The sequence below is a fragment of the Corylus avellana genome, chromosome 1, assembly GCF_965113065.1.
Source record: "Corylus avellana chromosome 1, dhCorAvel1.hap1.2, whole genome shotgun sequence".
NCBI classification, from domain to species: domain Eukaryota; kingdom Viridiplantae; phylum Streptophyta; class Magnoliopsida; order Fagales; family Betulaceae; genus Corylus; species Corylus avellana.
In genome coordinates this window covers 27,393,358-27,421,349 of record NC_142490.1, presented here as the reverse complement: position 1 = coordinate 27,421,349, position 27,992 = coordinate 27,393,358, and the positions used below count along the sequence as shown (strand labels likewise).

The 27,992-nt window shown below is 35.9% G+C and overlaps 2 protein-coding genes across 4 annotated transcripts; one reads left to right on the top strand and one right to left on the bottom strand.

Moving 5' to 3' along the window:
* Positions 1 to 6: 6 nt before the first annotated feature.
* On the top strand, positions 7 to 10,156 carry LOC132170314 (lysine-specific demethylase JMJ18). 3 transcript variants are annotated; one of them, XM_059581243.2, is made up of 12 exons: positions 7 to 134; positions 719 to 784; positions 911 to 996; positions 2,070 to 2,147; positions 2,277 to 2,789; positions 2,891 to 3,115; positions 4,868 to 5,029; positions 5,763 to 6,131; positions 6,264 to 7,374; positions 7,483 to 7,586; positions 8,510 to 8,707; positions 9,309 to 10,156. In XM_059581243.2, the coding sequence occupies exons 3-12, from the start codon at positions 955 to 957 to the stop codon at positions 9,684 to 9,686; spliced, it is 3,180 nt and encodes a 1,059-aa protein (XP_059437226.2). In that variant the 5' UTR covers positions 7 to 134; positions 719 to 784; positions 911 to 954; the 3' UTR covers positions 9,687 to 10,156. The 3 variants fall into 3 exon arrangements, with proteins under 3 accessions (XP_059437226.2, XP_059437228.2, XP_059437227.2); XM_059581244.2 differs by lacking the exon at positions 7 to 134 and adding an exon at positions 153 to 415; XM_059581245.2 differs by lacking the exon at positions 719 to 784.
* A 1,076-nt stretch (positions 10,157 to 11,232) lies between these two features.
* LOC132169623 (FAS1 domain-containing protein SELMODRAFT_448915-like) lies at positions 11,233 to 12,117 on the bottom strand. The gene has a single exon (XM_059580628.2). The coding sequence runs from the start codon at positions 12,115 to 12,117 to the stop codon at positions 11,233 to 11,235; it is 885 nt and encodes a 294-aa protein (XP_059436611.2).
* Between the last annotated feature and the right edge of the window lie 15,875 nt (positions 12,118 to 27,992).

The following is a 27,992-nucleotide window of genomic DNA, read 5'->3' as shown; positions in this document are numbered from 1 at the left end:
GCTATAAGAGCAAAAGAAACACAACTCACGCGAAGAAGAAGAAGAAAGAGTACAACGTTTGTGGTTGGTTGGATTCCGTTAATGCTTTTCTTTTGTTGTGGCGGTGGAACTGGAAGGCTTCTTCATTCATTCATGTTGACTCTCTCTCTCTCTCTCTCTCTCTCTCTCTCTCTATCTTTTCCATTAACCGTCACCACGTTCTCTCTCCCGCGACCCTTAGATTAGATTTGGATCCAACTTCCTCGTTTCGTTTCCTACTTTAATGTTGATTTCCTATTCTTGTTATTCTTAATTAACTCCCCAATTACAAATCTACTTTTTTTTTTAAAATAATACCCGCAATTAATAAAAACTAAATAAAAAGACCCCAATTTACACGTCTTTCCACCTCCAATGATCTTAGCCCCCTGTTAAGGTAACCCCTCCTAAACCTTTTTTGCCTTCTTTTTATCTTCCTCTTCTTCATTATTATTTTATTCTTAGGTCTTCCTTCCCCAAACTAAACTATCTGTTTCTTTTTTCAAATTTTGATTGTTTTTACTTGGTCAATTCTTATTCTTTAATTAGAAAAACCAGATTTGACAAGATATTCCTTTTTTTTTTTTTTTTTGTTGGGTTGTAGAATTAACTTTTCATAATTGCAGGGGGATGGGTTTTCAATTTGCAATTTATTGATTTTTTTTTTTTTTTTTTGTTATGGGGTCTTTTGTGGGTTAAGTTTGCTTGATTCAGAAAGTAGAACCAACCTGCTCTTGGGGACTGCTTTTGGAGCTCTTAGAATTTGGTACATATATATTTGATAGCCTTCTCTCTCTGTTTCTATCTAAAGTATCAAATTTTTGAGGGTTTGTTCCAGATTAATGGCTTCTGTATTGATTTGGGTAGGTCATTAAAAGGGTTTATTTTGCAGGTATCTATCACTTGGTAAATTAGGGTTTACCTTTTTTTTAGCCAATGGAACAGTTCAAATTGCCAGCAGAATCTCATATCAAAGAGGTTTAATTTCTTATTCCCTTTTATTGAATTGCACCGACTTATCCAATATATCTGTTTTATCCATTCATCTTACATGATCCGAAGATTTTTATGTTTTAATTTTGTTCATATCTTTTATTTTATCTTTCTTGTGATTGACCCTTAACACATTGCAAATCTGATCGCTGTTTCTATCGATCATAAGTTTTCTGCATCACATTGTCATGAAGATGTTGTGTTTGGCTGTAATATATGTTATTCTGGTCACTGCATATAGTAATCTAAACCTGGGTCTTGAGGAGTATGGTAACTGCATATAGCCTATCTGGTTGTTTGATGTCTCATGCCTTTCATCATTTGTTTTTTCACAACATGCTTTTATGTACTTTCTTTAAAGCCTGATGAGATAGAAAAGCTATAACGGAATGATGCCACTGTCATATATTTCACTGTGTTTTCTTGAACTTAATTGCCTTATAGTCAGTTTTATAGAAGAGGTTTTGCAGGATCAATCTTCTAAACACACCCAAAAAAGTGACAATACACTTGACTCATTTTTCAGGCAGTCCTCAAAGTATAACGGTACAGAGGTTTAGAACTATTGAGTCAGTTTGGTGTGTGGTGGCAATTGATAGACTATGAAGAACTCTTAAAAAATGTCAATGGCTTGGAGTTGATAATTTTAGCTACCAAGCTCCATCCATTGTAACTTTTGTGGTATTAAATTAAGACAATATCATAAAGGAGTGATTGGGGTTTATAGTGAAATATATTTCAGCGTTTTTTTTTTCCATGGCATCTGAAAGCATATTGTCACTTTTCAGAAAGAAGCCATATCTGGAATTTCTGAGTTACTTTTATATATGGTTAATACCATTGGAAGAATTTACTTTTACTTGAATCTTAGATTAGCTAATTTGAGAGTTAAAATTATAGGACAAATGTCATCTTTCAAAAAACGTAATTCATTTGAAATGCCTTCTAAAGCAGAGTGGACATATGCACTTACAGTGAGTTATTTAAATGCCCCCATCAGCTTTCTCCTGCTGTTTCATGATGCTTACATAAGTAAGACCATCTTTGGTGTGTTGCAGATGTCAGTTAAGTGGGATCCAGCTGAAGCATGCAGGCCTATCATCGATGAAGCACCTGTGTTTCATCCAACTATTGAGGTATTCTCCTGTCAACAAATATTGCTCTATCATTTTGGTACTTTTTTATTTTAGAACTATGTCATTAATTTGCCTTTGTTGGTAGTATTACTTTATTAATTTATTTGCATGTGATTCACCTTTCATTAGGAGTTTGAAGATACACTTGGTTACATTGAAAAAATACGCCCAGAGGCTATATCATATGGCATATGTCGGATTGTTCCTCCATCTTCATGGGTTCCACCCTGTCCTCTTAAAGAGAAAAACATATGGGAACATGCTAAATTTTCTACTCGTATCCAGCAAGTTGACTTGCTTCAAAATAGGGAACCCATGAGAAAGAAAAGCAGGGGACGGAAGCGAAAAAGAAGGAAGCACTCAAGAATGGGAACAAGCAGGAGACGTACTGATTCTGGTTCAGAAGCTAATGTTGCTTCTGAGACTGATGAGAAGTTTGGGTTTCAGTCAGGTTCAGACTTCACACTTGGAGATTTTCAAACATATGCTGATTATTTTAAGGAGTGCTATTTTGGAACAAAGTCCGCTAAAGAGGACTTAAACTTCGGCAAAAATGAACAGACAAAAAGATGGGAGCCCTCTGTGGAGGATATCGAAGGTGAATACTGGCGGATAGTTGAGCAACCAAAAGACGAGGTTGAGGTATGGATTTAGAGTATCCTTATAGCTTTGTCGCTCTAATATTTCAAATTTGTCTGTCTATATATGCAAAAGGTGTATATCTCTGTTCTGTCATGTTGCAGGTATCCTATGGAGCTGACTTGGAAACAGGAGCATTTGGAAGTGGGTTTCCTAAGGCATCGTCCATGTTAACCAAAAGTGATGCAAATCAGTATGTGCTGTCGGGTTGGAATCTGAATAACTTACCACGCCTGCCAGGTTCTGTACTATGTTTTGAAGAAAGTGATATCTCGGGAGTTTTAGTGCCATGGCTCTATGTTGGGATGTGCTTTTCTTCTTTCTGTTGGGTAGGTGAAGGGACCTTATTGAATTTCTACATGAATTAATGAGTTATATAAAACCAAATAACAAATGTTGAAAGCTTTCGCATGTATACTTGTGCTTACTGACGTGTTATTTACTAGCCTATTGTAATTTGTTTCTTGAATGTGTTTTTCAATATAGTTATATATTGGAAAATTAACACAGGTGCTCTTCATAGTCTCTTTACATCTTGGGAAGGTGATAAACGGCAGATTTAGTGACGTTTTGGCTTAGGACAGATTTCTACTTTATGGAAGTTGAACTGGGAAACAATACACTAAATTCAACTTATTCAAAAAAGAAAACCACTGAATTTAAGTTTTTGCTTATATAGAAAGTATAGTTTTACATATCCAAGCTTCAGCATGGTTTCAAATGTTTGCAGAATTTGTGATTTGTTGTTGCTATGCACTAGATTTCTGATGCAGCAAAGAGAACTTTTAGATCTGAAATGAGCCAGCCAAAGATGCCACCTTTCAATCAAATTGACGCTTACAAAGGGTTTAAGAAGAAATTCCAGCAATATTTATAAAAAAAAAAAAAAGAGAGAAGAAATTCCAGCAATAATCTCTATAGCAAAGAGGAGATAAGATTGAACTTGGAACAATAAAGGATCAATTTTTTTAGGCTCCAAAGAGTAAGAACAAAGATCCGAAATTTCATATATTTGAGAATAAAAGGCTGCCTACAATGACTCATAAGAGGCTATTAATGCCTTTTAGCAACCCTGGAATCCTATCTCTTCATCTTTCATAGAACAAATAAATCTTCACCATCCAACTTCATTAAAAGTCACGTGCTAGTTGCAAGACCTTTCGAAAATACTAAAAACATAATAATATAAAGCATGACATAATAGTAAAATACTAGTCTTGAGATACCTAATGGATTGGATAAAATAGACGATGCCCCTGCATCAATCCCTCTGGGTTGGAAAAGCAGCTTGGCTCTGATGAGAAAACCTTGGCTGTTTCAACATTACATTGACACTCTTTCTGTTTTTCTCTTTCATGTACTGTTGCTGGCCAATGTTTTTATTATTATTATTTTTTTAAGCTTCAGAACCATTTATGTGTTGGTCAGGTTGAACTGTTTGTATTAATCCTAATTTGTTCTATGATGCTTTTGAAAACTTCCTTGGGAATTGTTAATTTGATATATTACTTTAGAAACATATAGCCCCAAAGGTTTGGCTCAAGTGGAAAGGACCTTGGTCTTGGTGGTATTTCCATCAGGTTTAAGGTCCAAATTCTTTTGGGAGCAAACAATTCATTGGGGTTAGCCCGCTAGTGAAGCCGGAGTATTACCTGATCCGTGTGGAGGGGATATTTTGCACAGGTCCGAGGTTTATTTGACACGGGTAGATACATAAAGTGGTCCTGCCTTGGAGGAGTTCTTCGTCATAAAAAAAATAAATAAAATGGAAAAAAGAAAATTTTTTTTTTTATCTTATCCTATATTGATATCTAATATGTTAACTACTTTTGGTTGTTTATGGTATGCAACAAAAACTAATGTGGAAGGCTGCTTTCTGCATTCGGTCAAATATTTGATCATTATGATTTTATTGAATTTCCCATTCAAGATGTGAACTAACCATTTTGCAAAACTTTTTCTTCACATCAGAATTTTATTGAATTTACAATACAAGCTGTGATCAATAATTTTTCATAAATTTTCTTCTCATTAGAGTTTAACCTTGGTTTTTTTTTTTTGTTCCTTGCAATTTGAAACAGCATGTTGAGGACCACCACCTCTATTCACTAAACTATCTACACTGGGGTGATCCAAAAATATGGTATGGAGTACCTGGAAGCCACGCTTGCACTTTGGAAGATGCAATGAAAAAGCATTTACCTGATTTATTTAAAGAACAGCCAGATTTACTTGACGAGCTGGTAAGATGTCTTTGCACTTCATTAGTTGTTATTGGCTTAAATAATTATTCATTAATTCAGTTTCGTTAAAATGCATATTTGATTAGAAAACAGTTAAGAGAATTCTTATATGTGGTTGATTTGTTTCCTAGTTGATATTTCACTGTGTCATGTTATAAATTTTGTAATGTATGATGGATGATGATGGTGAACCCCAGAGTGATTGCACATAAAGCTTATCCTACATCCTATACATTTTAAGTGATGAAGAAATGTGAACTTATAAAAAAAAGAAATTGATGAAGAAATGTGAAGACTTTTTGTGAGTGAGCAAAGTGTTCTTACTAGACACCTGTTGATGCACCTCTGGGTCAACTGGTATCTGGTATACTAATAAAAGATAGGAAATAAGAGCCCCTACAAGCTATATATATATGTATATATGGTGAACGACGCGGAGCTTAATGAAAAGTTGTGGAGTCTAATGAAAATTTCTGAATTGATGACTCTCTTATTGAAGTAATTTTATTGAACCTTTGTTTGCTTTTTTCTTTTTCTTTCCTGTATTGTGTTTATCATTTGACGGCCATCAACAACTACTCATGTGAGTCAGTTTCAAGCACTCCCTTATCACACGTCTGTCCTGATCTCCACAAGGACATTAGGGCTTGTACATCCTATTTATTTCTACTTTGCTTATACATTTTATGAGCATATTTCCGGCATTAGGATTATAATTTTCGTCTTGGGACAGGTTACTCAGCTATCTCCTTCAGTTCTAAAATCTGAGGGTGTACCAGTATATCGAGCTGTTCAGCATTCCGGTGAATTTGTTCTTACCTTTCCGAGGGCATACCACTCTGGATTTAATTGTGGCTTCAACTGTGCAGAGGCAGTGAATGTGGCCCCTGTTGATTGGTTAGTACATGGCCAGAATGCAGTAGAGCTTTATAGTAAGCAGCCTCGCAAGACATCAATTTCGCATGACAAATTGTTATTAGGGTCTGCTCTGGAAGCTGTACAGGCTCTTTGGGAGCTATCCATTCTTGGAAAGGAGACTCCAAGAAATTTGAGATGGAAAGGTCTTTGTGGGAAAGATGGGGTACTTACCAATGTAGTTAAGGTGAATTACTGCCTCTCTCTCTCTCTCTCTCTCTCTCTCTGTGTTGATATATAAAATTGAATAATTATCTACATGTTCATGTGCCATTTTAGAGAACTAAATTTCTTTATTACTCAATACTACCATTCACAGACAAGGGTACGAATGGAAAATGAAAGAACAGATGGTCTTCCAAGCGGTTTGAAGTTGCAAAAGATGGAAAGGGACTTTGATTTGAGAAAAGAGAGAGAATGTTTAGTTTGCTTCTATGACTTACACTTATCCGCTGCTGGCTGCCAGTGCTCCCCTGATCAATTTTCATGTCTTAAACATGCCAGCCATTTTTGTTCATGTGAAATTGACAATAGATTTGTCCTTCTGCGCTACACTATGAATGAGTTAAACACACTGGTTGAAGCATTGGAAGGAGGAGTTGATGCAATAAAAGTATGGAAATCAGATGATTCAGGATTGGTTTCTGCTAATGACAAGGTTTTTTGTGTAGCTAAGGATGATGAAAGGGACTCGTATGGAACCAAGTCTCCTGATCAAAGGGAAAGTTCTTCTTGTTGCCCAGAAACTGAGGAGAAGTTGAACATGAATTTGCCTTGCACTTCATATGGTCACGTTTCTTCGGAAGTTATCCAGTCAGGCTCCCAGCATGGATCATTTTGTTTAAGCACATCTCACATCAGTATAGATAGTCATAATGCAATCATAAACGATGAAAATTTAGTCATCAACAACGAAGGTAAGGTGGGGCAGGATTGCTGTATTGATCTTGATCTCAATGCTCTGTGTGATGAAGATGAAAGTGGATTGCTACCTATATCTGATTGCTTTGATAGCAAGGCCATCTCAAATGTGGAGGAGACATGTATGTCAAACTGTTTACAAGAAAATGTTCATAGTTCAGATACAGCACGAGAACCAGATCTAATGCAACACGATAGCAACTGTAATTTATCAGTTTCACTTGTCCTTTTAAACAAAGATGATTTTTGTTTGAGAGATCTTGAGCATACTTGTTCAAATGATGGCAACAAGTTGTTTGGGGTTGATCTTTTGTCTTTGCATCCACATTCTAAAATATCATCAGACAGCTCGTTGGAAACAGAAATGGTGGATACCTCAGATGTAAAGGTATCCATGGAGGATGGCAGCTATCCAATACGAAAGTTGGATCTTTGTGTTGAGCCGATAAATTTTGGGACTGTCATGTTTGGAAAGCTTTGGTGCAGTAAGCAGGCCATATTTCCAAAAGGTATGCTGAATACAAATATTTGTTGGGTCTTTTAAAATACCTTTTATTTGTTATTTTATTTAAAGGAGGATTCCATTGATTTGTTCTCAATTTGGGTAACTTGTGCAGGATTTAGAAGCCGCATCAAGTTTTTTAGCGTGCTTAATCCAACAAAAATTTGTAGTTACATGTCAGAAGTCCTTGATGCTGGCCTTCTCGGGCCGCTTTTTAAGGTGTATCTTTTCTCCTTTTCATTCTTTCTTTAAATATCTTACGCCACTTGAGTAGGGTTTTAGTATGACAGTGAGTAACATAGATATATGTTAAATCACTAGTTTTCCAAAAGTTTAAGCTTATAAAAATTAACGAATTTAATTGTTTAACTAATATTCTAACACTTCCCCTCACGTATGAGTTCAAACTTTCGCTTAATAAGTGATACCCAACATCTTAAATATTTAATTCAAATGAGTGAATTAGGGAGACAGGTTCAGACTTAGGACATCTGCTTTAGTACTATATGTTAAATTACCAGCTGTTTCAAAAGCTTAACCTTGTAAGAAATGATGAATTTAATCATTTCATTAATACTCTAATATTATTTTCATCTGTTGGTGTTGATTCATATGAAAGTTTTTGCAAAAAAGTCAGTCCCTCCTCCCTCATAATCTCGTCCCTCTTTACATGTCACCTGATTTGGGTGGGTTCACATCTATGAATCCAGAGCTCCCATCATGCTCAGGATGGATGTGCTACTGTTGTAGTTAGTTTGGCTTTCTTTCAGCCAAACCCAAAATCGTGCCTTGCTCTTCTTGTCATAATTAGATTGATCAGCATGAAAATTTAGAAAAATAATTCCAAAGACCTATATTTGAAAATTGCAACAGATGATGAGCCTATACTGCAAATATAACAAAAAATACATGTGATGATGCTTTCTTGTACACATTTAGATGTTCGATAGTGTGAGAACTATGATTTCTTTTCTAGCCTAGCGAGTTGCATTCACTTATGAATCGCTAATGAAACATTTTAGTAGAAACACGCGTTAAAGTAACGAGGATTAAACTCTGTTACAACCCCAAGAAAGATTTGTAACTTTTCATTATCTTTTTATCTTGTATATATTTTACCCAACTTTTAAATGAACTTCCAGGTTACTTTAGAAGAATGTCCATGCGAGACTTTCACAAATGTCTCAGCAGTGAAGTGTTGGGAAATGGTGCTTCAGAGACTCAACCAAGAAATTATAAGACACAGCAGCATAGGAGAGCGAGGACTGCCCTCTGTAGATGCTTTGCAAAGTGTTAATGGGCTTGAAATGTTTGGGTTTCTCTCTCCACCCATTATTCAGGTAAAACTATCTTCATTCATCCTTAGCTGCATTTATTCTGCCTGTTTATGAGACAAAACTGAATCCCTGTTTTCATGCTCCTTGCAAATCCTTTATTTGTTGAAAGATACCTGAACTTCTCTGAGTAATTATGCATTAACAACGCTGCTTTTATTGTATTTGTTTCACCTTTTAAGATTATTAAACTATAAAACCTTGATCTATGGCCCTAATTGTAGACATTGAACCTAAAACAGTATAAAAAAGATGGATTTTGGTAAAAGCTTAATGCTTTTTCCCTCCTTTTGTGGTTAATTTCTGTTTTAAGCATTGGTAATTGTTGTTTGGCTTGTTTGATGGCGTGATTCTTGCTAGCATGTTAGATTTGCAAATGTATGCACACCACGCACCCAGAATAATAGTAATAATAAATAATTAAAGAAAAAAACACACTCATTAGCAAATAAATGTATGCACTTTGATTTTGTTATGTGTCGATTTATTTGTCCATATGTGCATGCGTGCATGCAGAAAGCAGACTGATTTTCATCTTGCTGTGCCATGCATCTGCTGTAGTTTTACTTATGAATTCTGTGTTCTGGTGGTTCTAAATTGGTGTCAGGTTATCGAGGCTCTTGATCACGATCATCAATGCATGGAGTACTGGAATCACAAGCATATAACACCTGTGACTTTGGAAAATAATATTGATGTCCATAAGTACTCATTGAGATTGAGTTGCTCAATAGGAGACACAGAGGACAAAGATTTTGATATCAAGTTGGCAAAGCAGGAGCAGTATAATCCATCTGAAGGGAGAGGTCATGAGTCAATGGATGAAGAGGTACAGAAACTACGAGGACTGTTAAAAAAGGCAAGTCCAGAAGAGTTAAGAATGATGCATAGGGCACTCTGCAGTGAGTCACAAAATGCCGAACGGAGAATGGCATTGACATCATTGATAGAGGAGATCCAGAACCAGAAATCCTCCTGTAGATAAAACAAGGAAGAGAAATAGGTCCCATCATTCTTTTTCATTCAAGGTAGCTTCTTATTCTATTTAGTCAAGTAGGCCTAATTCTTTCTTTCAAACATCCATAACAGGGGAAGACCAAATCCTGGGTGTGAGTTGTGCACAAATAAGGCTGCTGTTGTTTAGAAAATTTTACCAGCCTTTGTGGAATGTACATCCACTCACTGTATACGCTGATACGGTTTTAGGTTTAACTATATTATCCTTTTCTTACTGCCATTTATTTCTATATAGGAATTTGTATACAATAAGAAATGCTGGTTTTATTTAGGCTGGAAATGAATGGAAGTAGGACTGACACAAAAGGGTGTCTCTGAAACTGATCACTGTAAGGTGAAATGGCACCAAAATTACAATTCGTTTCAACATGATGACTCATCTTAATTATCATTCCTAGGAAAGCATAAAGGGAAGTACCTACTTTTCTCTTCCTTGTTTGGCGTTGGTGTTTTCTGCTCTCTTACACCAAATGTACAATGATGTATGATTTAATTCTAGTTCTTCATTTACCATTTTTCTGTGTATACTTTCAGCTGTACAACCATTTCTTGCTGATTATCTGTGTGTGTGTGTGTTAGAAAATTTTAAAGTTTAACCATAATCCTAATTCTTTAGATTGGAACACCAATTACCCAATTCTGAGCACCCAAAACTGATTTCACAATGACATAGCCTTATTTTACCATTGATGCACATCTAAAAATCATTCAAACATACACTGCCAAAAAATGCAATTGGTTGGCGCCCTCATGGGTGATTGTGAATGATTTGAAAGGGTAATAATAATGAGATAAATTAAGTACCCCTGCAAATTATTAGAAGATCAATTCATTCTACAAACCCAGAGGCCAGAATAGATTGGAAAGTGGACACCTTATAGAATGGGAACCAAATTGTTTGAGATCCAGTTGAATTTATATTTCCAATTTCTAGCAAAATATCCAAAAATAAAAGAGTTTTTGTTTCGAGACTCACCCAGGTGAAGTTCTCGCTGTCAACAATCAATCAGCTGGCTTAACTGTTGTGCACCAATGGACCATAATTCTTCAGATTTTGGGCATGCAGCCCATTGTTTGTTGATATTCATAATGATTAACGTTGATAATTCGAGGGCAGCAAGCCAGCAAGCATTAAACAAATGAGATGTAGGAAAGAAAACGGGGAAAAACAGAGAAAAAAGAACCTTCATTTGAGATGGATCCGTTTTATAGCCGCATCCCATTTCAATTAAAAAAAAAAAAAAAAAACTATCACATGAATTCATGAGAAAGAATACATTCGTCATTCGTTCATGTACAGGAGGATCATTGCAAAAAATGAAAAATAACAAGGATTCTTCAATCTACTTGACATTCATGATAATGGTGTTTTGGCAGAGGTCCCAAGATTCCTCAAATTTAGAAACAACCCACCATAGAAATATAGCCCAAGAAATGAAGAAACATATCTATATGCCTTTCTGCTCCATAAACAACTCTCCATCCAATTCTTGGAAAACCCATCAACTAACTAACTAGCAAGAAAGAGGGTTCCCGTGAATCTTGAATGTGAAAAGTAGCGCGCAAGCAACCAAGAGAAGATCAATTGGAAAGTGGCTACACAAGGACGCAGCAACCGTTGATGAGTCAATGATTTGTGGTCCTGGCGCGGAGGGCGGTGGTGCGGGTGTAACGACCTCCGGTTTCGGCGAGGAGCCGAATCCATCGCCACCATAGAGAGCGTAGTCAAGAAGGGATGCAATGGAGTGTACAGCCAAGGCAGAGGTGCTGTAGAAGTCTGGTTGGGTGATCGGAGAGTCGTCGAGGGTGAAGTTGGAGGCGGAGGTGTTGGTGATGAGGATGGAGTTTCCGGGGAGGAGAGTGGGGAGGCGGGTGTTGGTGTTCAAGAGCTGGAGGTCGGAGAAAGAGAGGCGCTGAGGGACGATGTGGTAGGGTACAATGAAGGGGTCCATGTTGGGTGTGCGGTTGAGGGAGTTCTCCTGAGGGATGAAGAGGGTGGCGCTCATTGGGAGAGTTAGTGGGTTTATCATTGAGATTATGTTCGCCCAATTCGTGAAGTCCCCTGCTCCGATCAGTGCGTCGATTATGTTGTTCAGTTGTTGGGGCGGCAGTGATGGTGGCGGCGTGTGTGGCGGAGGAGGTGGTGGAGGAGGTGGAAGAGGTGGCGGTGAAGATGGTGATTTAGGAGGAGGAGGTGGTGGCGGCGTTGTTCGTAATGGAGGTGGGGGAGGAGATGGTGGGGGTGTTGGCAATGGAGGTGGTACAGTCGGAGGGGGCGGCGGTGGTGGTGGAGCGGAGGAGGTGGTGGTTGGAGGTTGTGCTGGAGCTGAGGTACTGATTATGGGGTTGATGATGGTGAGTATGGTAAGGAAGGAGAGGAGAGACGGGAAGTTGGCCATCACTCTGTTTTCTTGCTTTCTTGCTCTGTTTTTCTTGGAAAATCTTTTCAATCTGGTCAAGTGGAGTTGAAAATGGATCTTTGTGAGAATGGATTTATATAGACACACAAAAAAAAAAGGTAAAAAAATTCTAGAGGAGGGAGGGAGGAGGGAGATGGAGTGAGTTCTTGCTTTCTAACCAACATTCATAACAAACAAACTCTTCCCGCCAAATTAGTGCTACTAAGTACCTCACCTGATCATACAATTAGGGATTACAAAATAATGGGATAAATTCACAATTCCATGATCCTCTAAACTCTAATCGATGGATTCAAGTGTTAATGGAGTTGTTTAAGGTTTTCAGTTTTCACTACATAATTAATAGGTCAATTAATATGCCTCATAATGTATTGTTTATATGCACATAAATTATTCATAATTCAGGCATGTACGTAACTTGTTTATATATAGGACATACGTATATTGTATAGTATAAACGGAGGCATTTTAAAAAGTTCCAACTCATAGTATTAATGACAAGCATTTCAATAAAGACAATGAAGAGACCATTCATGAATTTGTATCACGTCATCCACCTAACGTGTCTTCTTCTCCTTCTCCGTTACATGTCTCTCATCCATCTAGCACAAGCCTGACACCAAATTCATCACCACACTCGAACTCTCCCATGTCTCCCAAACATATTCAAGTAAGCTTGTTTGATTGCTAATGGCTATCATCAACAGCCTAGCCCATGGATTTTGATGATACATTTAGTCTTGTTATTAAATTGACTAGAGACCGATTGATGTTGTCCTTGGTTGGGTCCGCATCAACCAAATTGATATACAAAATGCTTTTTTGCATGGTTTATGAGAAATGTGTTTACGCAACATCCACCTGAGTTTGTACATCGAAATAATCCAAACTACGTATGTCTTATGCGGAAAGCGATCTATGGGTTGAAACAGGCACCTTGGGCATGGTTCTTATGCAGCTAGGACTCACGGCTTTTAAGGCCAACTCATACTTGGTCTTTATTTGGACTCCAACTTAGTACATTTTTATTCTCATTTATGTTGATGACATTATTTTAATTAGGGGTAAAAATGCAGATGCGGATACGGATAATAGCAATATCCGCATCCGCAAAATGCGGATAATGGTTTTTGATATTTGCATCCGCATCCATATCATATGATTACTATTCCTCTGCATCATACGATTACTATCCGCATTTGCGCGGTTAATGCAGATATTATCCACTATCCACATTTGAGGTAATGAGCGTTTTAAACCATATATGGCAACTAAATCAGAAAAATCAGAAGAGTTTCATACTTCATAATAGTGAAATCCAACAACATTATAAATCCATCAAATATAAGAAAAGTAAATTACAAATCAGACAAACATTAAAAAAAAAAAAATTATATATATATATATATATCTGAAATTCAAAACATACATAACATAAATTAAATCTAAATGTAACACATTCATAAGTAGATGTTGATGGCAAGTGGCAATGGATCTATGGCACACCATAAATCCAAATTAGCACCTACAAGTACAAATCACGAAATCAATTAAATGTAAAATATAATGATAATTATATTGTAATTTGTAAGTAAAATATGACAAAATAATAACCTTTTATTACTAATGAACTTTTAAGTAAGAGAAAGAGATGAGACTTGATTCCTTGAATTTGAAGCTTGAGTTTGAGGCTCATCTAAAATAGATTAAACTTGAGTTAAATGTACAAACCGAGTAATAAAAGATCTTGAGTTAAATGAATAAAATTTTCAACTAATTTATAAACAATTTAACATTTGTGTTGCTCATCATAGCTTTCCACAAATTCCTCCAACTCTCGAATGTTAATTGGCTTGTTCCTTATCCAATTTTGTGTGCAAATCAAGGCCTCATGGCCCTCAACGGTAAGTGGAGACAATGAACTCCTAAAGGAATCCAACACACGTCCCCCGGTACTAAAGGCGTACTCAGAAGCAACAGTGGAAATGAGGATATCCAATACATCATGGGCTATCTTTGCAGGGATATGATATTTTGGCACATTAATCTTCCACCACACTAAAATATCAAATTCTGTTGTTGTTGTTGTTGTTTCACAACAATCTAACAAATACCTTTCCATCTCCGACATACACCCCAAATCATTATTTTCGACAAGGTATTGCTAAAACAATGAATTAAATTCTTTCATATCACAATTATCTTCCAAGTCATCATCAACAACATTCAAGGAAGTAGCATTTGAACTTCCTATACCCACATCAAAGTTAGGCACCATACTCCCATTAAACTTATTGTATTGCTCAATCAAACGTTTAAGGTGTCTTATGTTTGCCTCTATTTTATTTGCCCACTTTTGCCCATTGCATTTTTTCAACCAAAACACCAAAGCGTTCATCTTGTAGCACGGGTCAAGAACAAAAGCAATATATAACATCAAGTTGATCTTATCCATATTCCCTAATACTCTTATACTTACTTTCCATATTAATACTCATGGTACTCATGATATGATCAGAACTTAGACACCCAACATTCAAGGTGTTTTGAATAATACAAAGCTGCATGAAATATAAATTGAAAGTGACATAAGTTGAACTAGACATGTTCAATGTTGCATCAAATTTTTTTTTCAAAAACTTCACAAATGCCCTAGCATTTTCCCAATCAAGAAATCCAGGAACAACCAAATTATTCTCATCCTCCCCCATTAGTTCAAATGCTTTTTGGTACTTTTCAGTGATGCTCAGCATTAAGTACTTAATATTTTCACGCTCTATACATTCTTTAAACTTTGCCATCCTCGATGGTAAAGACCTCACATATCTCACTGCATGTCTAATATTACTAATAGAATCATTTAAGTCTTTCAACCCATCACTTACAACAAAATTCAAAATATGAGCAACACACCGCATGTGAAGAAACTCACCTCCCAAAATAGTAAAATTCTTATCCTTCACTCTCGTTTTCATATATTCAATATCCACATCATTAGAGGAGGCATTATCAACTGTAATTGTGAAAATACTATCAATCCCCCACTCTATCAATGAACTCTCAAACACCCTTCCAATGGTCCCACCTTTATGATTGGGAACTAGGCAAAACTTAAGGATTTTCTTATGCATAATCCAATCACAGTCTATGAAATGAGCAGTAATACACATGTAGTTCAAATTTTGCAAGGATGTCCATGTATCAATAGTGAGGCAAACCCTTTGGTCGCTCAACAAAGCCTTTAACTTAAGCTTCTCTTCCATGTATAAGTGCATGCAATCTTTTTGCATAGTAATATGACATGGCACTTTGAACCTAGGTTTTAGTCCATTAGTATATTCTATAAACCCTTCAATCTCCACATCCTTGAAAGGCAACTCACATTTGATCAAATACCTAGCAATCAAACCCCTAACTTTGTCCGCATCATACTTTAGAAATCCCAAGTGGGGGCTACCACTACCAATGGCGTCTACCACCTTCAAAAATGAAATTTGCAAAAAAGTTTGATTTTTGGGGAGTTTCTTTTGTTTGAGTGGAGAGTTTAGGTAGGCAGATTGTAAGTGGTTCATCATGGCTGAAGTGCCAAATCTTCTATGACACACCAGCAATCTATTGCAATAATTGCACTTAGCTTGAGGGTTATCATTGTCAATTGGTTCCACTTTTTTAAAGTGGTCCCATACAACAGACTAATTAACAGATGATTTTTTTGGGTTGTGGTAGGAGGGAAGGTGTGGGGCTTTGAGTATTTATAGAGGAAATTGTTTTGGGATTGTGCTCTCCTATAAGAATAGGGGCAGTGCTATTGCCATCCATGGGTGTCTCACTTGTACCAATTGTACTACTAAGGATGTCATTGTCCTCCATTTGTTATTAAATAGATCGATCAAATGATTAAAAAATAAGTTCATCAACAATCAACCTTTGGTTCCACTTTTTTAAAGTAGTACCATACAACAGACTAATTAATATGTGGTTTTTTGGATTGTGGTAGGAGGGATGGTGTGGGGCTTTGAGTATTTATAGAGGAATTTGTTTTGGGATTGCCCTCTTCTATAAGAACAGGGGCAGCGCTATTGCCATCCATGGGTGTCTCACTTGTACCAATTGTACCACTAAGAATGTTATTGTCCTCCATATGTTATTAAATAAATCGATCAAATAATTAAAAAATAAGTTCATCAACGGTCAACAATTTCAATCCAATTTGTATAGCTACACAATCTCTATTGGAAGACTAATTTTATAAGAGATTAACAATCAAATGTTCAAATGTTGAAAAAAAAAAAAAAAAAAATCTACCAAACAATGGAGCAATAATAAAAATAGATCAAATGATTTAAAAAAAAAAAAAAAAGGTTCATCAACCATCAACAATGTCAATCCAATTTGTATAGTTATGCGATCTCTGTTGGAAGACCAATTTTATAGGAGATTAACAATCAAATATTCAAACTTTCAAAGGTATCAAAAATAGAGTCTAAAAAAAAAAAATCGAAAAAAAAAATTTGACCAAATAGTGGAGCAATAACAAAAAACGCATTGAAATTACCTCCATAAAAATCATGTAGAAAGAGTGGGGATGAGCTTGGATTTTAAGAAACCCTAGATTAGGTGCATAAAGATATTACCAACACAACATTTGGTTTTATCTTTATAAAACCCTAAAGCCTAAAGAATATACTTATATCCTTATAAAATTCAAAACAATGCCATTAGATATATATTAAAATTTAAATATATAAAGGAATATCTGAATCCGCACACCCTAAATCCACTATCTGCATCCGCATTTGCAAATATTGATTTTTGCTATCCACATTTGCATTCACATCCACATATGCGGATAGCGGATAGCGGATGCAGGCGGTTATTATCCGCCAACATTTTCACCCCTAATTTTAACTGAATCTTCTTTCTCAACCATTGATGATCTACTTGTTTAGATTTGCATGGAGCTTGTGGTGAAGGACTTCACCATTTTATGGGTGTGGAGGTTATTAAAGTACCAAATGGTCTCATGCTTTCTCAACAATGTCACATTATGTCTCTCTTACAAAAAGCAAACATGCTTACTTAATGCTAAGTGTTGTGCAAATTTATTTATCTTGCAAGTGCATGAATCAATTGTAGTCAATGGATTGCAAGTGCGAGGTCGATCCCACAAAGAATTGTATTTTTGAAAGAGCAATTTAAAATCTAAATTAATTGAATCCTAACCTAGTTCCAAATTTGGAAAGATTATTGTTTCAATGAAAAATTAAAAGCATAAGCAATTTAATTTGAATGTAATCTAATGATGAAACACTAGGGTTTCAGAATCCGCATTCACAAATTCATAGCAACATAATTCCATGATCTATAATATTTCCCAAAGTTCTCACATCTAAATCTTAGATTTGTTTTACTATTGCATCAAAGAATTGATCAAAATATCCCATGTATCCATACATAACCCAAATCACAAAAAAAATCCAATAAATAATTAAATCATTAACTATATCCATAAATCACAAGAAAATATCCAATTTTTATCAAAACATCAATTGTATCCAGGGAATAAATCACACGGGAAATTCAACTTTTAACAAAGAAAACCAAGTAATCAATTGTATTGAATAATCTTAAATCATCAAGTGTATCCTTGAATCACACAAGATATCCAAGATTTATTCAATCTAATTGCGTTAAAGTAAAACAATAGAGCAATTAAATCATTAAATTGGGAAACATTACATACATGGAATGATGTGCTAATTATAAGTGAGGCTTCATCTTCAACCTTAGTTGAAGGTTTAGCCTCTCATGTTATTGAAAAACAAAACAAAATTAATTAAATTCATAATGGAAAATTGAGTACTTACAAATATGGAATCACAAAGTTGAGATCCAAAAGCTAGGAAACCCTTAAACTCTCTTCTTTCTCCTCTGAAATCTCGAAATTCACAGCCTCCTAAACTAATATGATAATTATCTACTTATAGACCTAAAACTAGGGTTTACAAATTGAATTCGGATAAAACTGTTGCCAGATCAGACAGGTGCGCTCGATCACACACTCAGTGCGCTCGAGCGCACTCGAGCATACTTCTCCTATGCGGCGCATTCATGCGTGCGCAATGAGCTTTGAACTGGGCGCGTATGCGCTCGATCGTTGGGCACTAGGCTCAATCACAGTGCGCTCGATCGTTGGGCGCTGGGCTCGATTGTAGTATTTTGCACTCGATCGCAGGTCTGTTAGCTGCTTCTCCAAAGTTTGCAATTTTTCATATAAATCCCATAGTTTTTCTCCATAGCAACCTACAAAACACTAAAGATTCAAAACTAACCCAGAATATCAGATAATAAAACAGCTAAAGGAATAACAAAAGTAAATTAAAGGGTCCAAATATGCAATATTTGGCACATATCACTAAGCCCATGACATCTCCCATGTCTTCGGCACATGAATTGCATAAGTTGTATGGAGATTCCTTTGATGATCCAAGTTTTTATCATAATATCATTAGTTCATTGCAATATCTCTCTTTTGCTTGTCTTGACATTATGCTTATTATTAACAAGGTTTGCCAGTTTATGCACACCTTACGGTCACTCATTGGACTGCAGTCAAACACATACTATGATATTTGAAGGAGACTCTCTTATAGTCTTCTTATTCAACAATCTTCTAATGCAACTCTCTTAGCATATTTTGATGCATATTAGGCCGGTTGCCAAGATGATAGAAAATCTGTTGGTGGTTACTGTATTCATTTGGGCTTTAATTTAATTTCTTGGTCTGCTAAAAAGAAAAGCACAGTGTCTTTGTCTAGCACAGAGGCCGAGTACCTTGCTCTTGCCTTTGCTACAATGGAGCTCACGTGATTGTTGTCTATCTTAGCCAAAATTGGTGTTCCTCAACTACAATGTCCCGTTCTTTAGTGTGAAAATATAGGTGCTACATATCTCACGGTGAATACGTTATTTCATGCCCTTACAAAACACATAGAAATTGATTGCCTCATTTTTTAGGGACAAAGTTACATTTCAGCATAGCGAGTTCCATTTTCTCTCCAGTTAAGATCAACTTGCATATGTGTTTACCCAGCCTTTTGAGTCCACTCAGTTTATCAATATATGTTCTACACTCAATGTTCGTCCCTTACCATTGAGTTTGAGGGGGTGTGTTGAAGCATAACTCCACTCAAAGTAGAGTTCTATATTGAAGACTGATAAAGTTCCCAACTCATAGCAGTAATTAATGACAAGCATTTCAATGAAGACGATGAAGAGACCATTCATAGAATTTGTATAGTTGAAGAGATCCTACAATATATTGAATTCATATGTTAGAAGATGTATTATTTAATAGCCTCACCAAATTTTATTAGCCAAAGACCAATTTTCTCTATTTTATCTATCAACTTTTTTAAAGCATTCCCAATAGTGTAGTGATCCAAATAATTAATTAGGCTTAAGACAGCTTAATTTGAAGGTTAATTGGGCTTTGGGTCACTAGGGACACCTAGAGGGGCATTTTTTTGGAACTTTGGATCTCGAAGCTACAGTAAACGAATGCTCGTGTAGGGGACCATGCACGGGCGCTGGCCTAGCAACTGTACACGAACGCTCATGTGGGGACCAGGTTGAGCGCTCGCTGACCTTTCTTTGACCGCTGGTTTTTATCCGCGCGTGTCGCCTGCAACCTGACCCCTCTGAGCAACAGTACACGAGTGCTCGCTCCCTATAGGACCATGAGCGCTTGCCCCTTTCCTGTTATTCACCATTTAGCCCTCAGACTCACCCCTATGAATACCCCTCAACCCCCTTTGATTTTCTCCACCCCAGAAGCTTAAGGAAACTCTGTCATTTTGGTTTTGTGAGAGTTGTGACATCCTGTAGATTTTATAGATTTAAAATAGAGTTATAATGCATCTTTGTATATATTAATGCTTTTATGAGTGATATTAATATTATTTATCTATTAAAAATATCTATGTAGTTATTGGTTTTAATCCATGAGATTATATATATATCCACTAGGATTTTAGGTGAGATTTTATTCAAATTAGATAACTGGTAGATCTCCTAGAATATAGGAAGAGATGTTCTTTTTTTATTTTTTTCATTTTTTTTTATTTTTTGTTTCCTCAACTATCGTGGGTATTATCCAAAAAGATTTAACTTCATTTATTCTTTTTATCTTTTTAAAACCAGCAAAGCCTATAGGAACCAACGTGTCCTTCAAACACTTGTAGTTCATGCAGTTTTTTTAAGACACTTGGTAATAACGTGTCTTTCTACCCTTTCCTCTATTGGCACTTGTAATCCATGCATCTTCCATTGAATCAACGAAAGCCACATACTCTCTTCTCTCTTCTTGGGTACCAGTATATATAACTCAAAGCCTCTCCTCATTTCCTCACGTCCTATTCTAAGCCAAGAAGAAACTGCCTCAAGTTTTCTTTTCCCCTCAACTCCGGTAATCATTTCCCTCATTTTAATTTCTTTGATATGTCAATTCTGTGAGCAAGTTAGTGGAAATTTGAATATTTTTACATTCCTTTATTTCTCTTGGATTTTCTGCACTAATAATGACGCTTTTGACTGTAATGTTTACAAAATGAACCAATTTCTGTACAATTTTCAAGCTGTGATTGTAAGAAGCTTCTAATTGTAATGGCTTTTTATTTTTCTCTGTGTGTGTGTGTTATCTTGGTGCATAGTTCCTTTTGCTGATTTCTCTGTAAATTCAAAAGCTGAAACAGAGTATTGTATGAATAAAATTTAAATTGCTACTTCTAAATTTCCTTTGTGATTGAGAAATTCTTTTGTTTCCTTGTTCTATTTTCGCCAATATCATGAAAACCAGACGTTTTAGGTACAGGTAAATTTCAAATGAATTTGACTCTTTCATTACCTTTTTGTTCATTTATTTAGTTAATAATGTTTTGTTTATCGCTTGGGTAGTTGAATCTTAAATTGTTAATTTGTGGAAAGCAGTAAATCTTGTAGCATTTCAATCTTAAGGTTCCATCTAGTGCAAATCTGGTATAGGTCAGTCATGATTTCACTTGCATCCAATTTGCGATTGTAAAAGATTAAAAAAAATAATGTGTGATACTTAGCTTGTAATTGGTTATCATATATGCGCCATATCTTGACTTGAGTTGGAGTCTTTTAATTGAATTTTTAGCTAATCTGACTGGTATTGAGTTTGTGAATTTTTTTTTTTTTTACATTAACGTTTGATATTGAATATATATATATATTCAGTAATTCTTAAAACAGTTTTTCTTATATATGTGAATCACTTAAGGGCTGTTGTATATACATATATAGTATTTTTTTTTAATCGGATTTTATGATATATATATATATATATATACATATCTTTAATTAAATCTTGAACTTAAAATTTTAAAATACTCCTCTAAGCTCATTATTGCAAAATGTTTAGGTAGAAGATACTTCAACGGAAACTCAACACCAAAACCAGGTAAGGGGACACAACACCAAAAACCCCAACAAATTTTATTATAAATCTTTTGGAAAAATGTTGGGGATTTTATAAAGAATCCACTTACATGATTTTTAATTGCACTTCCTTTCATATTTTTAATGCAAAGTTTTATTTAATCATATGCCATGGTTTAAGAATTTTATGGATTACAATTATCTCATTTTTATGAGTTATGCATGACAATGATTATGAATGAAAAGAGCTCTCAAAGTTCATGGCATAGTATACAGCTACAAATGAGCTTACAGATCATATGAAATGTTATATGTGCATTCATGTTTTTAAGTGTTTAACTAATGACACGATTATAGTGACGATCGGTACCGCATAGGGTAGCATGGCAAGCACACCGAAGGACGGGTGTGTGCTACCGGCCAGGTGGCCTTCACCTAGGGAAGTTCCTAACCTGGTAGCTCTCCCTTGTGACGACAGGATGAGCATATAGGTCCTTTGGGACAAGCCAACATGCGCCGCTCATGGTAAAATTGTGGTGTCGGGTCAAAGGGTAAAACATTAGTTTGAAAGAAAAGTAAAAGGCAATGCTTGCACATCTCATAACTTACTTGCTATTCTTGTATTAATTGTCAATTATTTTATTATTTGTGCATAATTGAGATTATGGCATAAAATCTGCATAGCATGTTTTATAGCATCTTGGTGTTGTGGCTACTTACTGAGTTGTCGAACTCACCCCTTTTCCCTTTAAATTTTTCAGATGCCGCTATACATAATAGTTTTAAGAATGGGGCTTCCAGTGGGTGTCCTTATACTTGAGGACCTGATCATATGGCCCTATGCCTGGGACACATGGACATACTGGTTTGCGGAGCCATAGGAGTTGTAGAGTCTGGAATTCCAATAGGTTGCAAGGATCAAGCCATTATTGTGCAGACTTTTTTTTTTTTTGTAGACTGCACAATTTTTGTTATTTTGTATATAGGAGGACATTTGACACATGGGAAGGTTATAACCTCCCTATAATATTCACTTTTGGTTATGCCTCCTAGCAGGGCTTGTAATGTTTATTTTTGGATTCCCAACTCATATGTATACAAGATGTTATAAATGTTCATATTAAAACACTAGTTTTTTATAACTTATTGCCTTCCTATCTTTCCTTGGTTTAATATTAATATTGTAATGATAATCATAATTATATTTCCTTTGTTGCGAGTCCCTTTAAGTTCGCGTTTCCCCTATTCACCTTAACCTGGGTGTGACAAGAGTGGTGAGATTTTGTGAGTGTTGGTGGAGTTTACTTGGAGGACTTGCTCGATTTAGCTAATCTTTACTATTTTCTTTGAGTTTCTTTCTAATAGCTTAGTTGTTGTAAGCTTTGTTGTTGGTTAGTGTTTTCTCTTGCTTAGATTTAATCTTACTATTCAAGAATGTTGTTATGCTTAGGATAGTGTTAGAAAGTCTTTTGATAGCATAAGAGACCGTTAGAAGGCTTGGGAAATAAGTGGGTTAAAAGAGGTTTCCACCTGAACCTCACTAAACAAACGCTCGTCCCTAGGTCGAGAGCTCACCCAAGAACGTTAAGGAGATGGCCTTTTTGGCCGAGCACCCAACGACCCTTGTTTTTGAGCCTAGGGTTTGTTTTAGTGAACTTACGACTAATGGGGGGATTTTTCCATAGATTTGGAGAACCCGAACTTGTTGGAGGATTTCTCAAAGACTTTAATTGACATAATACTCGCCTTTATTTTCCCACATTTGCACGTCAATTTTGTGTATCAAAACATGCATATTTGCAACTCTCACAGAAACATATTATTTTTTTGTACATGAATTCTAGCATTTGTGAAAAATGGTGTACTTAACATGTTAACAAAAGTGAGACTTGTAAAAGCATGCATGTAAAATACAGATAAGATAAATTGCATCGTATGACATGGTACACCGGTACGTGCGGGGTAACGGCCATGTGCTTACTATATATGTTAACTTTATGGTTAAATGTGTGTGTTAGTATATGGTCCTTGGATCCTATGGTTTAGGGGTGGGCAGATTAACCGATTACCGATTACCGACCGATTACCGACTTTAACCGAACCGATATTAACCGTAACCGATAGTTATCGGTTAAAAATTTTATACCGATAAGCTTATCGGTCGGTAATCGGTCGGTTAAAATTTTTTTATCGGTTAACCGATATGACCGATAAGACCGATAAGCTATTTTAATTTTTAATTTTTTAGAATTTTATATTTATTATTAAAAGTTAAAACCAAAACGACGTCGTTTTGGGTGAAACCAAAACAACGTCGTTTTGGTTTCACAAATCAGTAAATCACGCCTAATCACCTATACTGTTATGACTATTAAGTGTTAACTTAAGTGTATAGAGTCTGTAGACTATACTCATTAGTCATAAGTCATTAGTCATCACTTTGACTCACTTTGACTCACTTCACTTAGGTTTTACTTTTCAGAAAATCGATACCCAGCCATTCTGTGTGGTTTTCTTTCTTCCTCTTTTCCCCAATTTCCCAAAGGACCCAAACCCACGGTGCACACAGCGGCAGCAGTGCAGCAGCCACCAGCCAGCAGCCCAGCAGTCTCCCTTTGTTGATCCCTCAGCAGAAGCGCCGCAAGCCGCTCCCTCTGTCGATCCCGCAGCAGCTCCACTCCCTCCGTCGACCCACAGCAGCGCCGCCCTCCGTCGATCCCGCAGCAACACCACATCTCCGTCCTCTCCCTCGACTCTCGAGTCCCTCTGCAGCACCTGCACCGTCGATCTCTCGCAGACTCGCACCATCGCACACCTGCACCTTCGTCTCTCGCAAACTAACATCGCAGCCCAGGTAATTTTCTGTGTTAAATGTTTTTTTTTTTTTTTTTTTTTTTTTTTTTTTTTTTTTTCTGAACTTTGTACTCCATTAGATCTCTCTCTCTGAAAAATTTCAATATCTTGTTTTTCAGAGTTTCAAATTTCAATCGAGTTTTTCCCATGCCTATTGTAGTGTTGTTGATTTATCATAAAGTTTTAGAGCTTCAAATCTAGTGGATACTGGTTGCTATTGGGAGAATTAAGTGTTAAGTGTATATATATGGCCTTATTTGCTGTTGGTGGTTTATAATTATAAATTAAGTGTTAAGTGTATATATATCATATATGGCCTTATTTGCTGTTGGTGGTTTATACTTTGTAATTGTAAATTAAATGTTAAGTGTATATATATGGCCTTATTTGCTGTTGGTGGTTTATAATTATAAATTAAGTGTTAAGTGTATATATATGGCCTTATTTGCTGTCGGTGGTTTATACTTTGTAATTGTAAATTAAGTGTTACGTGTATATATATGGCCTTATTTGCTATTGGTAGTTTATAATTATAAATTAAGTGTTAAGCACTTAAGTGTATATATATGGGCCAATAATATGGCCTTGGTCTGTTTTATAAATTAAGTGTTAAGTGTTTTCATATACTCTTTTTTTTTTATAACTAATTTTTCACATTGTATGAGTTTTAAAAATATTGAATACAAACTATTTTTATTTTTATTGTAGTTTAGATGGATGCATATGCACCTACATCAGCTACTTCTTCTTGTCCCATAGATGATGAAGAATTAGAAACATATGATGATGAATCTGATGAGCTTGAAACGGATACCCAAGGGATTAGATGTGCTGGTTCTATGGGAACATCTCATAGTCGTGGTGGACGACCACCAATCCCTAGTAAAAAAAGATTAAGAGTGAAAAGATCTTCAGTATGGGACCATTTTACTAAAGATAAAAGTAGTTCTGAAGAGTTTCCTACAGCAAATTGTAACTACTGTGAGAGGCAGTATAAATGCCATCCTACAAGAAATGGCACCTCTAACATGTTGTACCATTTTAGAAATTGTGAAAAGTACAAGAGCTTAAAAGCAAGAGAAGATAGCTCTCAGTCTAAGTTCACTTTTGTGGCTGGAGAGAATCAGAGTAGTGGTGCTAGTGGCAATAACCTAATTATTGCTAAGTATTATGAAAAAATCATTAGGGAGACACTTTGTGAAATGATCATTGTTGATGAATTTCCATTTTCAGTTGTGGAGAAGAGGGGTGTTAGGAAAATGTTTAGGGTTCTTGAGCCTCGATTTACACTTCCTTCTCGCTATACAGTGATGAAGGATTGTGTTAAGTTGTTTATGACCAAAAGGGACCTAATCAAAAAAAAGTTGTTGATAGCTGGTCAAAGGATTTGTTTGACTACGGACACTTGGACTTCGATTCAGAATATGAATTACATGGTTGTAACTGGACATTTCATTGATCCTTCTTGGAAATATCACAAAAGAATATTGGCATTTCGCCAAGTGTCGGATCACAAGCCAATAACGATTACCAAGGAAATAGAGCAATGTTTGGTGGAATGGGGGATTAAAAATTTGTTGACAATAACACTTGATAATGCAACTGCTAATGACAAGGCAATGACTGAGTTTCAAAAAAGAAATATGTCCAATACAAATGTTATTTGTCGCCATGACTTTGTCCATATAAGGTGTTGTGCGCATGTTTTAAATTTAATTGTGCAAGCAGGTACGAAGGATGTACATGATTCAATTGAAAGGATCCGAAATATGGTGAAGTATGTGAAGGGATTCCCCCAAAGATTGGCCCTCTTTAAGTCTTGTGTAGAAAGGAAGCAACTTGGGTGTAAATCTTCATTGAAACTTGATGTTTCCACTAGATGGAACTCTACTTATACCATGTTGGAGGTAGCACAAAAGTATGAAAGGGCATTTGATCTTATGTTAGATGAAGATTCGAATTTTTTCAACTATTTGAATGATGATGAGTTGGGGACTCCGAATGAAGATGATTGGAAGAAGGTTCGACACTTTGTTAAATTTTTGCATGTGTTTTATGAGGAGACAATAAGAATGTCGGGTTCCTCGTACTCAACCTCTAACTTGTTTTTTGATACACTCCAAAATGTTTATCATTGTTTGATGGAGTATTGTGAAAGTGATGATTATTCGTTGCGTAGCATGGCAACAAGTATGAAAGAGAAATATGATAAGTATTGGGGAGACTTTGAGGCTATTAACCCCCTGTTGTTTCTTGCTGCTGTGCTTGATCCACGTTACAAGATATCCGTCTTGGAATTTTGGTTGCAGACAAATGTGGGTACATCAAAAGCATCAAGAATTATTATCAACTTAAAGAAGGTCTTGGACCAGTTTTATCAACATTATGCCAAAAATGTTGAAGGAAGTGGGAGTAGGGTTTCAAACGAGGGTGTGGATGTCGGTACAAGTTCTGAAGGTGTGGGTACTAATAAGAAAGATGCTTTAGCTATTTACCATTCCTTTCGAGCGTCCAAAAATGTGATGATGTGTCGGACAGAGATAGAGCAATATTGTACGGAGGAGGTCGAGTCACCAAGTAAGACCTTTGATATTTATGTGGTGGAGGGTAAATAAGTCGAAGTTTCCGGTTCTTGCTGAGATAGCACGGGATGTCCTTGCAATTCCACTTACCTCTGTTGCTTCTGAGTCGGCGTTTAGCACCGGAGGTCGCATCATAGATCCTTTTCGGAGTTCTTTGGCTCCGAAAATAGTGGAAGCTCTTATTTGTTGTCAAAATTGGTTGAGATCTTCTCCCAATTTTGAGTGTGGTGAGCAACTCTTGCCTGATATTGAAGATGAAGAAAGCTACAAGCTTGAGTCGGGTAATATTTGTCAATTTCAAATTTGTTCATTGTTCTAATTATTTGATTAAATTATTTTTATTTTTTACTAATCCTTTAAAAATTTAATTGTGGTAGAAATTCTGTCTAATTCCCTCACATTTGATGAGGATTAAAGGTTTGATGGATGAACTTTGCGAGGTGATGTTTTGTTTAAAGTATTTGGTAAGTTTTTTGCATCATATATTTTTTTCTTACTTGATATTTATTTCTTACTATTTAATATTAATCACTAATAGCGATTAACTATGTTTATGTTTTGTCTATTGAAGGAAGCAAAATTAAAGAATTGAAGATGATCCATGTTTGAGGTGGATCGTGGAATTGGAATTATTGTGTAACCTTGTTTATGTTTATCCATATTGATTATTATCTTTATATTTTCTTTCTACTTTTGATATTTGTGTAATCGGTGTTGCCCTTTATGTGGGTTAAACTTATTTTCTTTTTACTAAGTGACTTATTAACTTTACTTAGTTAATACTTTGTTTATTATTCTTGGATGGATTTTAATTTGGGTTTGAGTATGTTTGATTTTTTTTTTTGAATTTTGTTGATTTGAGATTGCTTATTATCCACTGATCACTATATGTAGGTTGAAGAGAGCCCCTGATACAAAATATTTAAGGTCTTGAATTGGTTCAATGCTTTGAGTCTT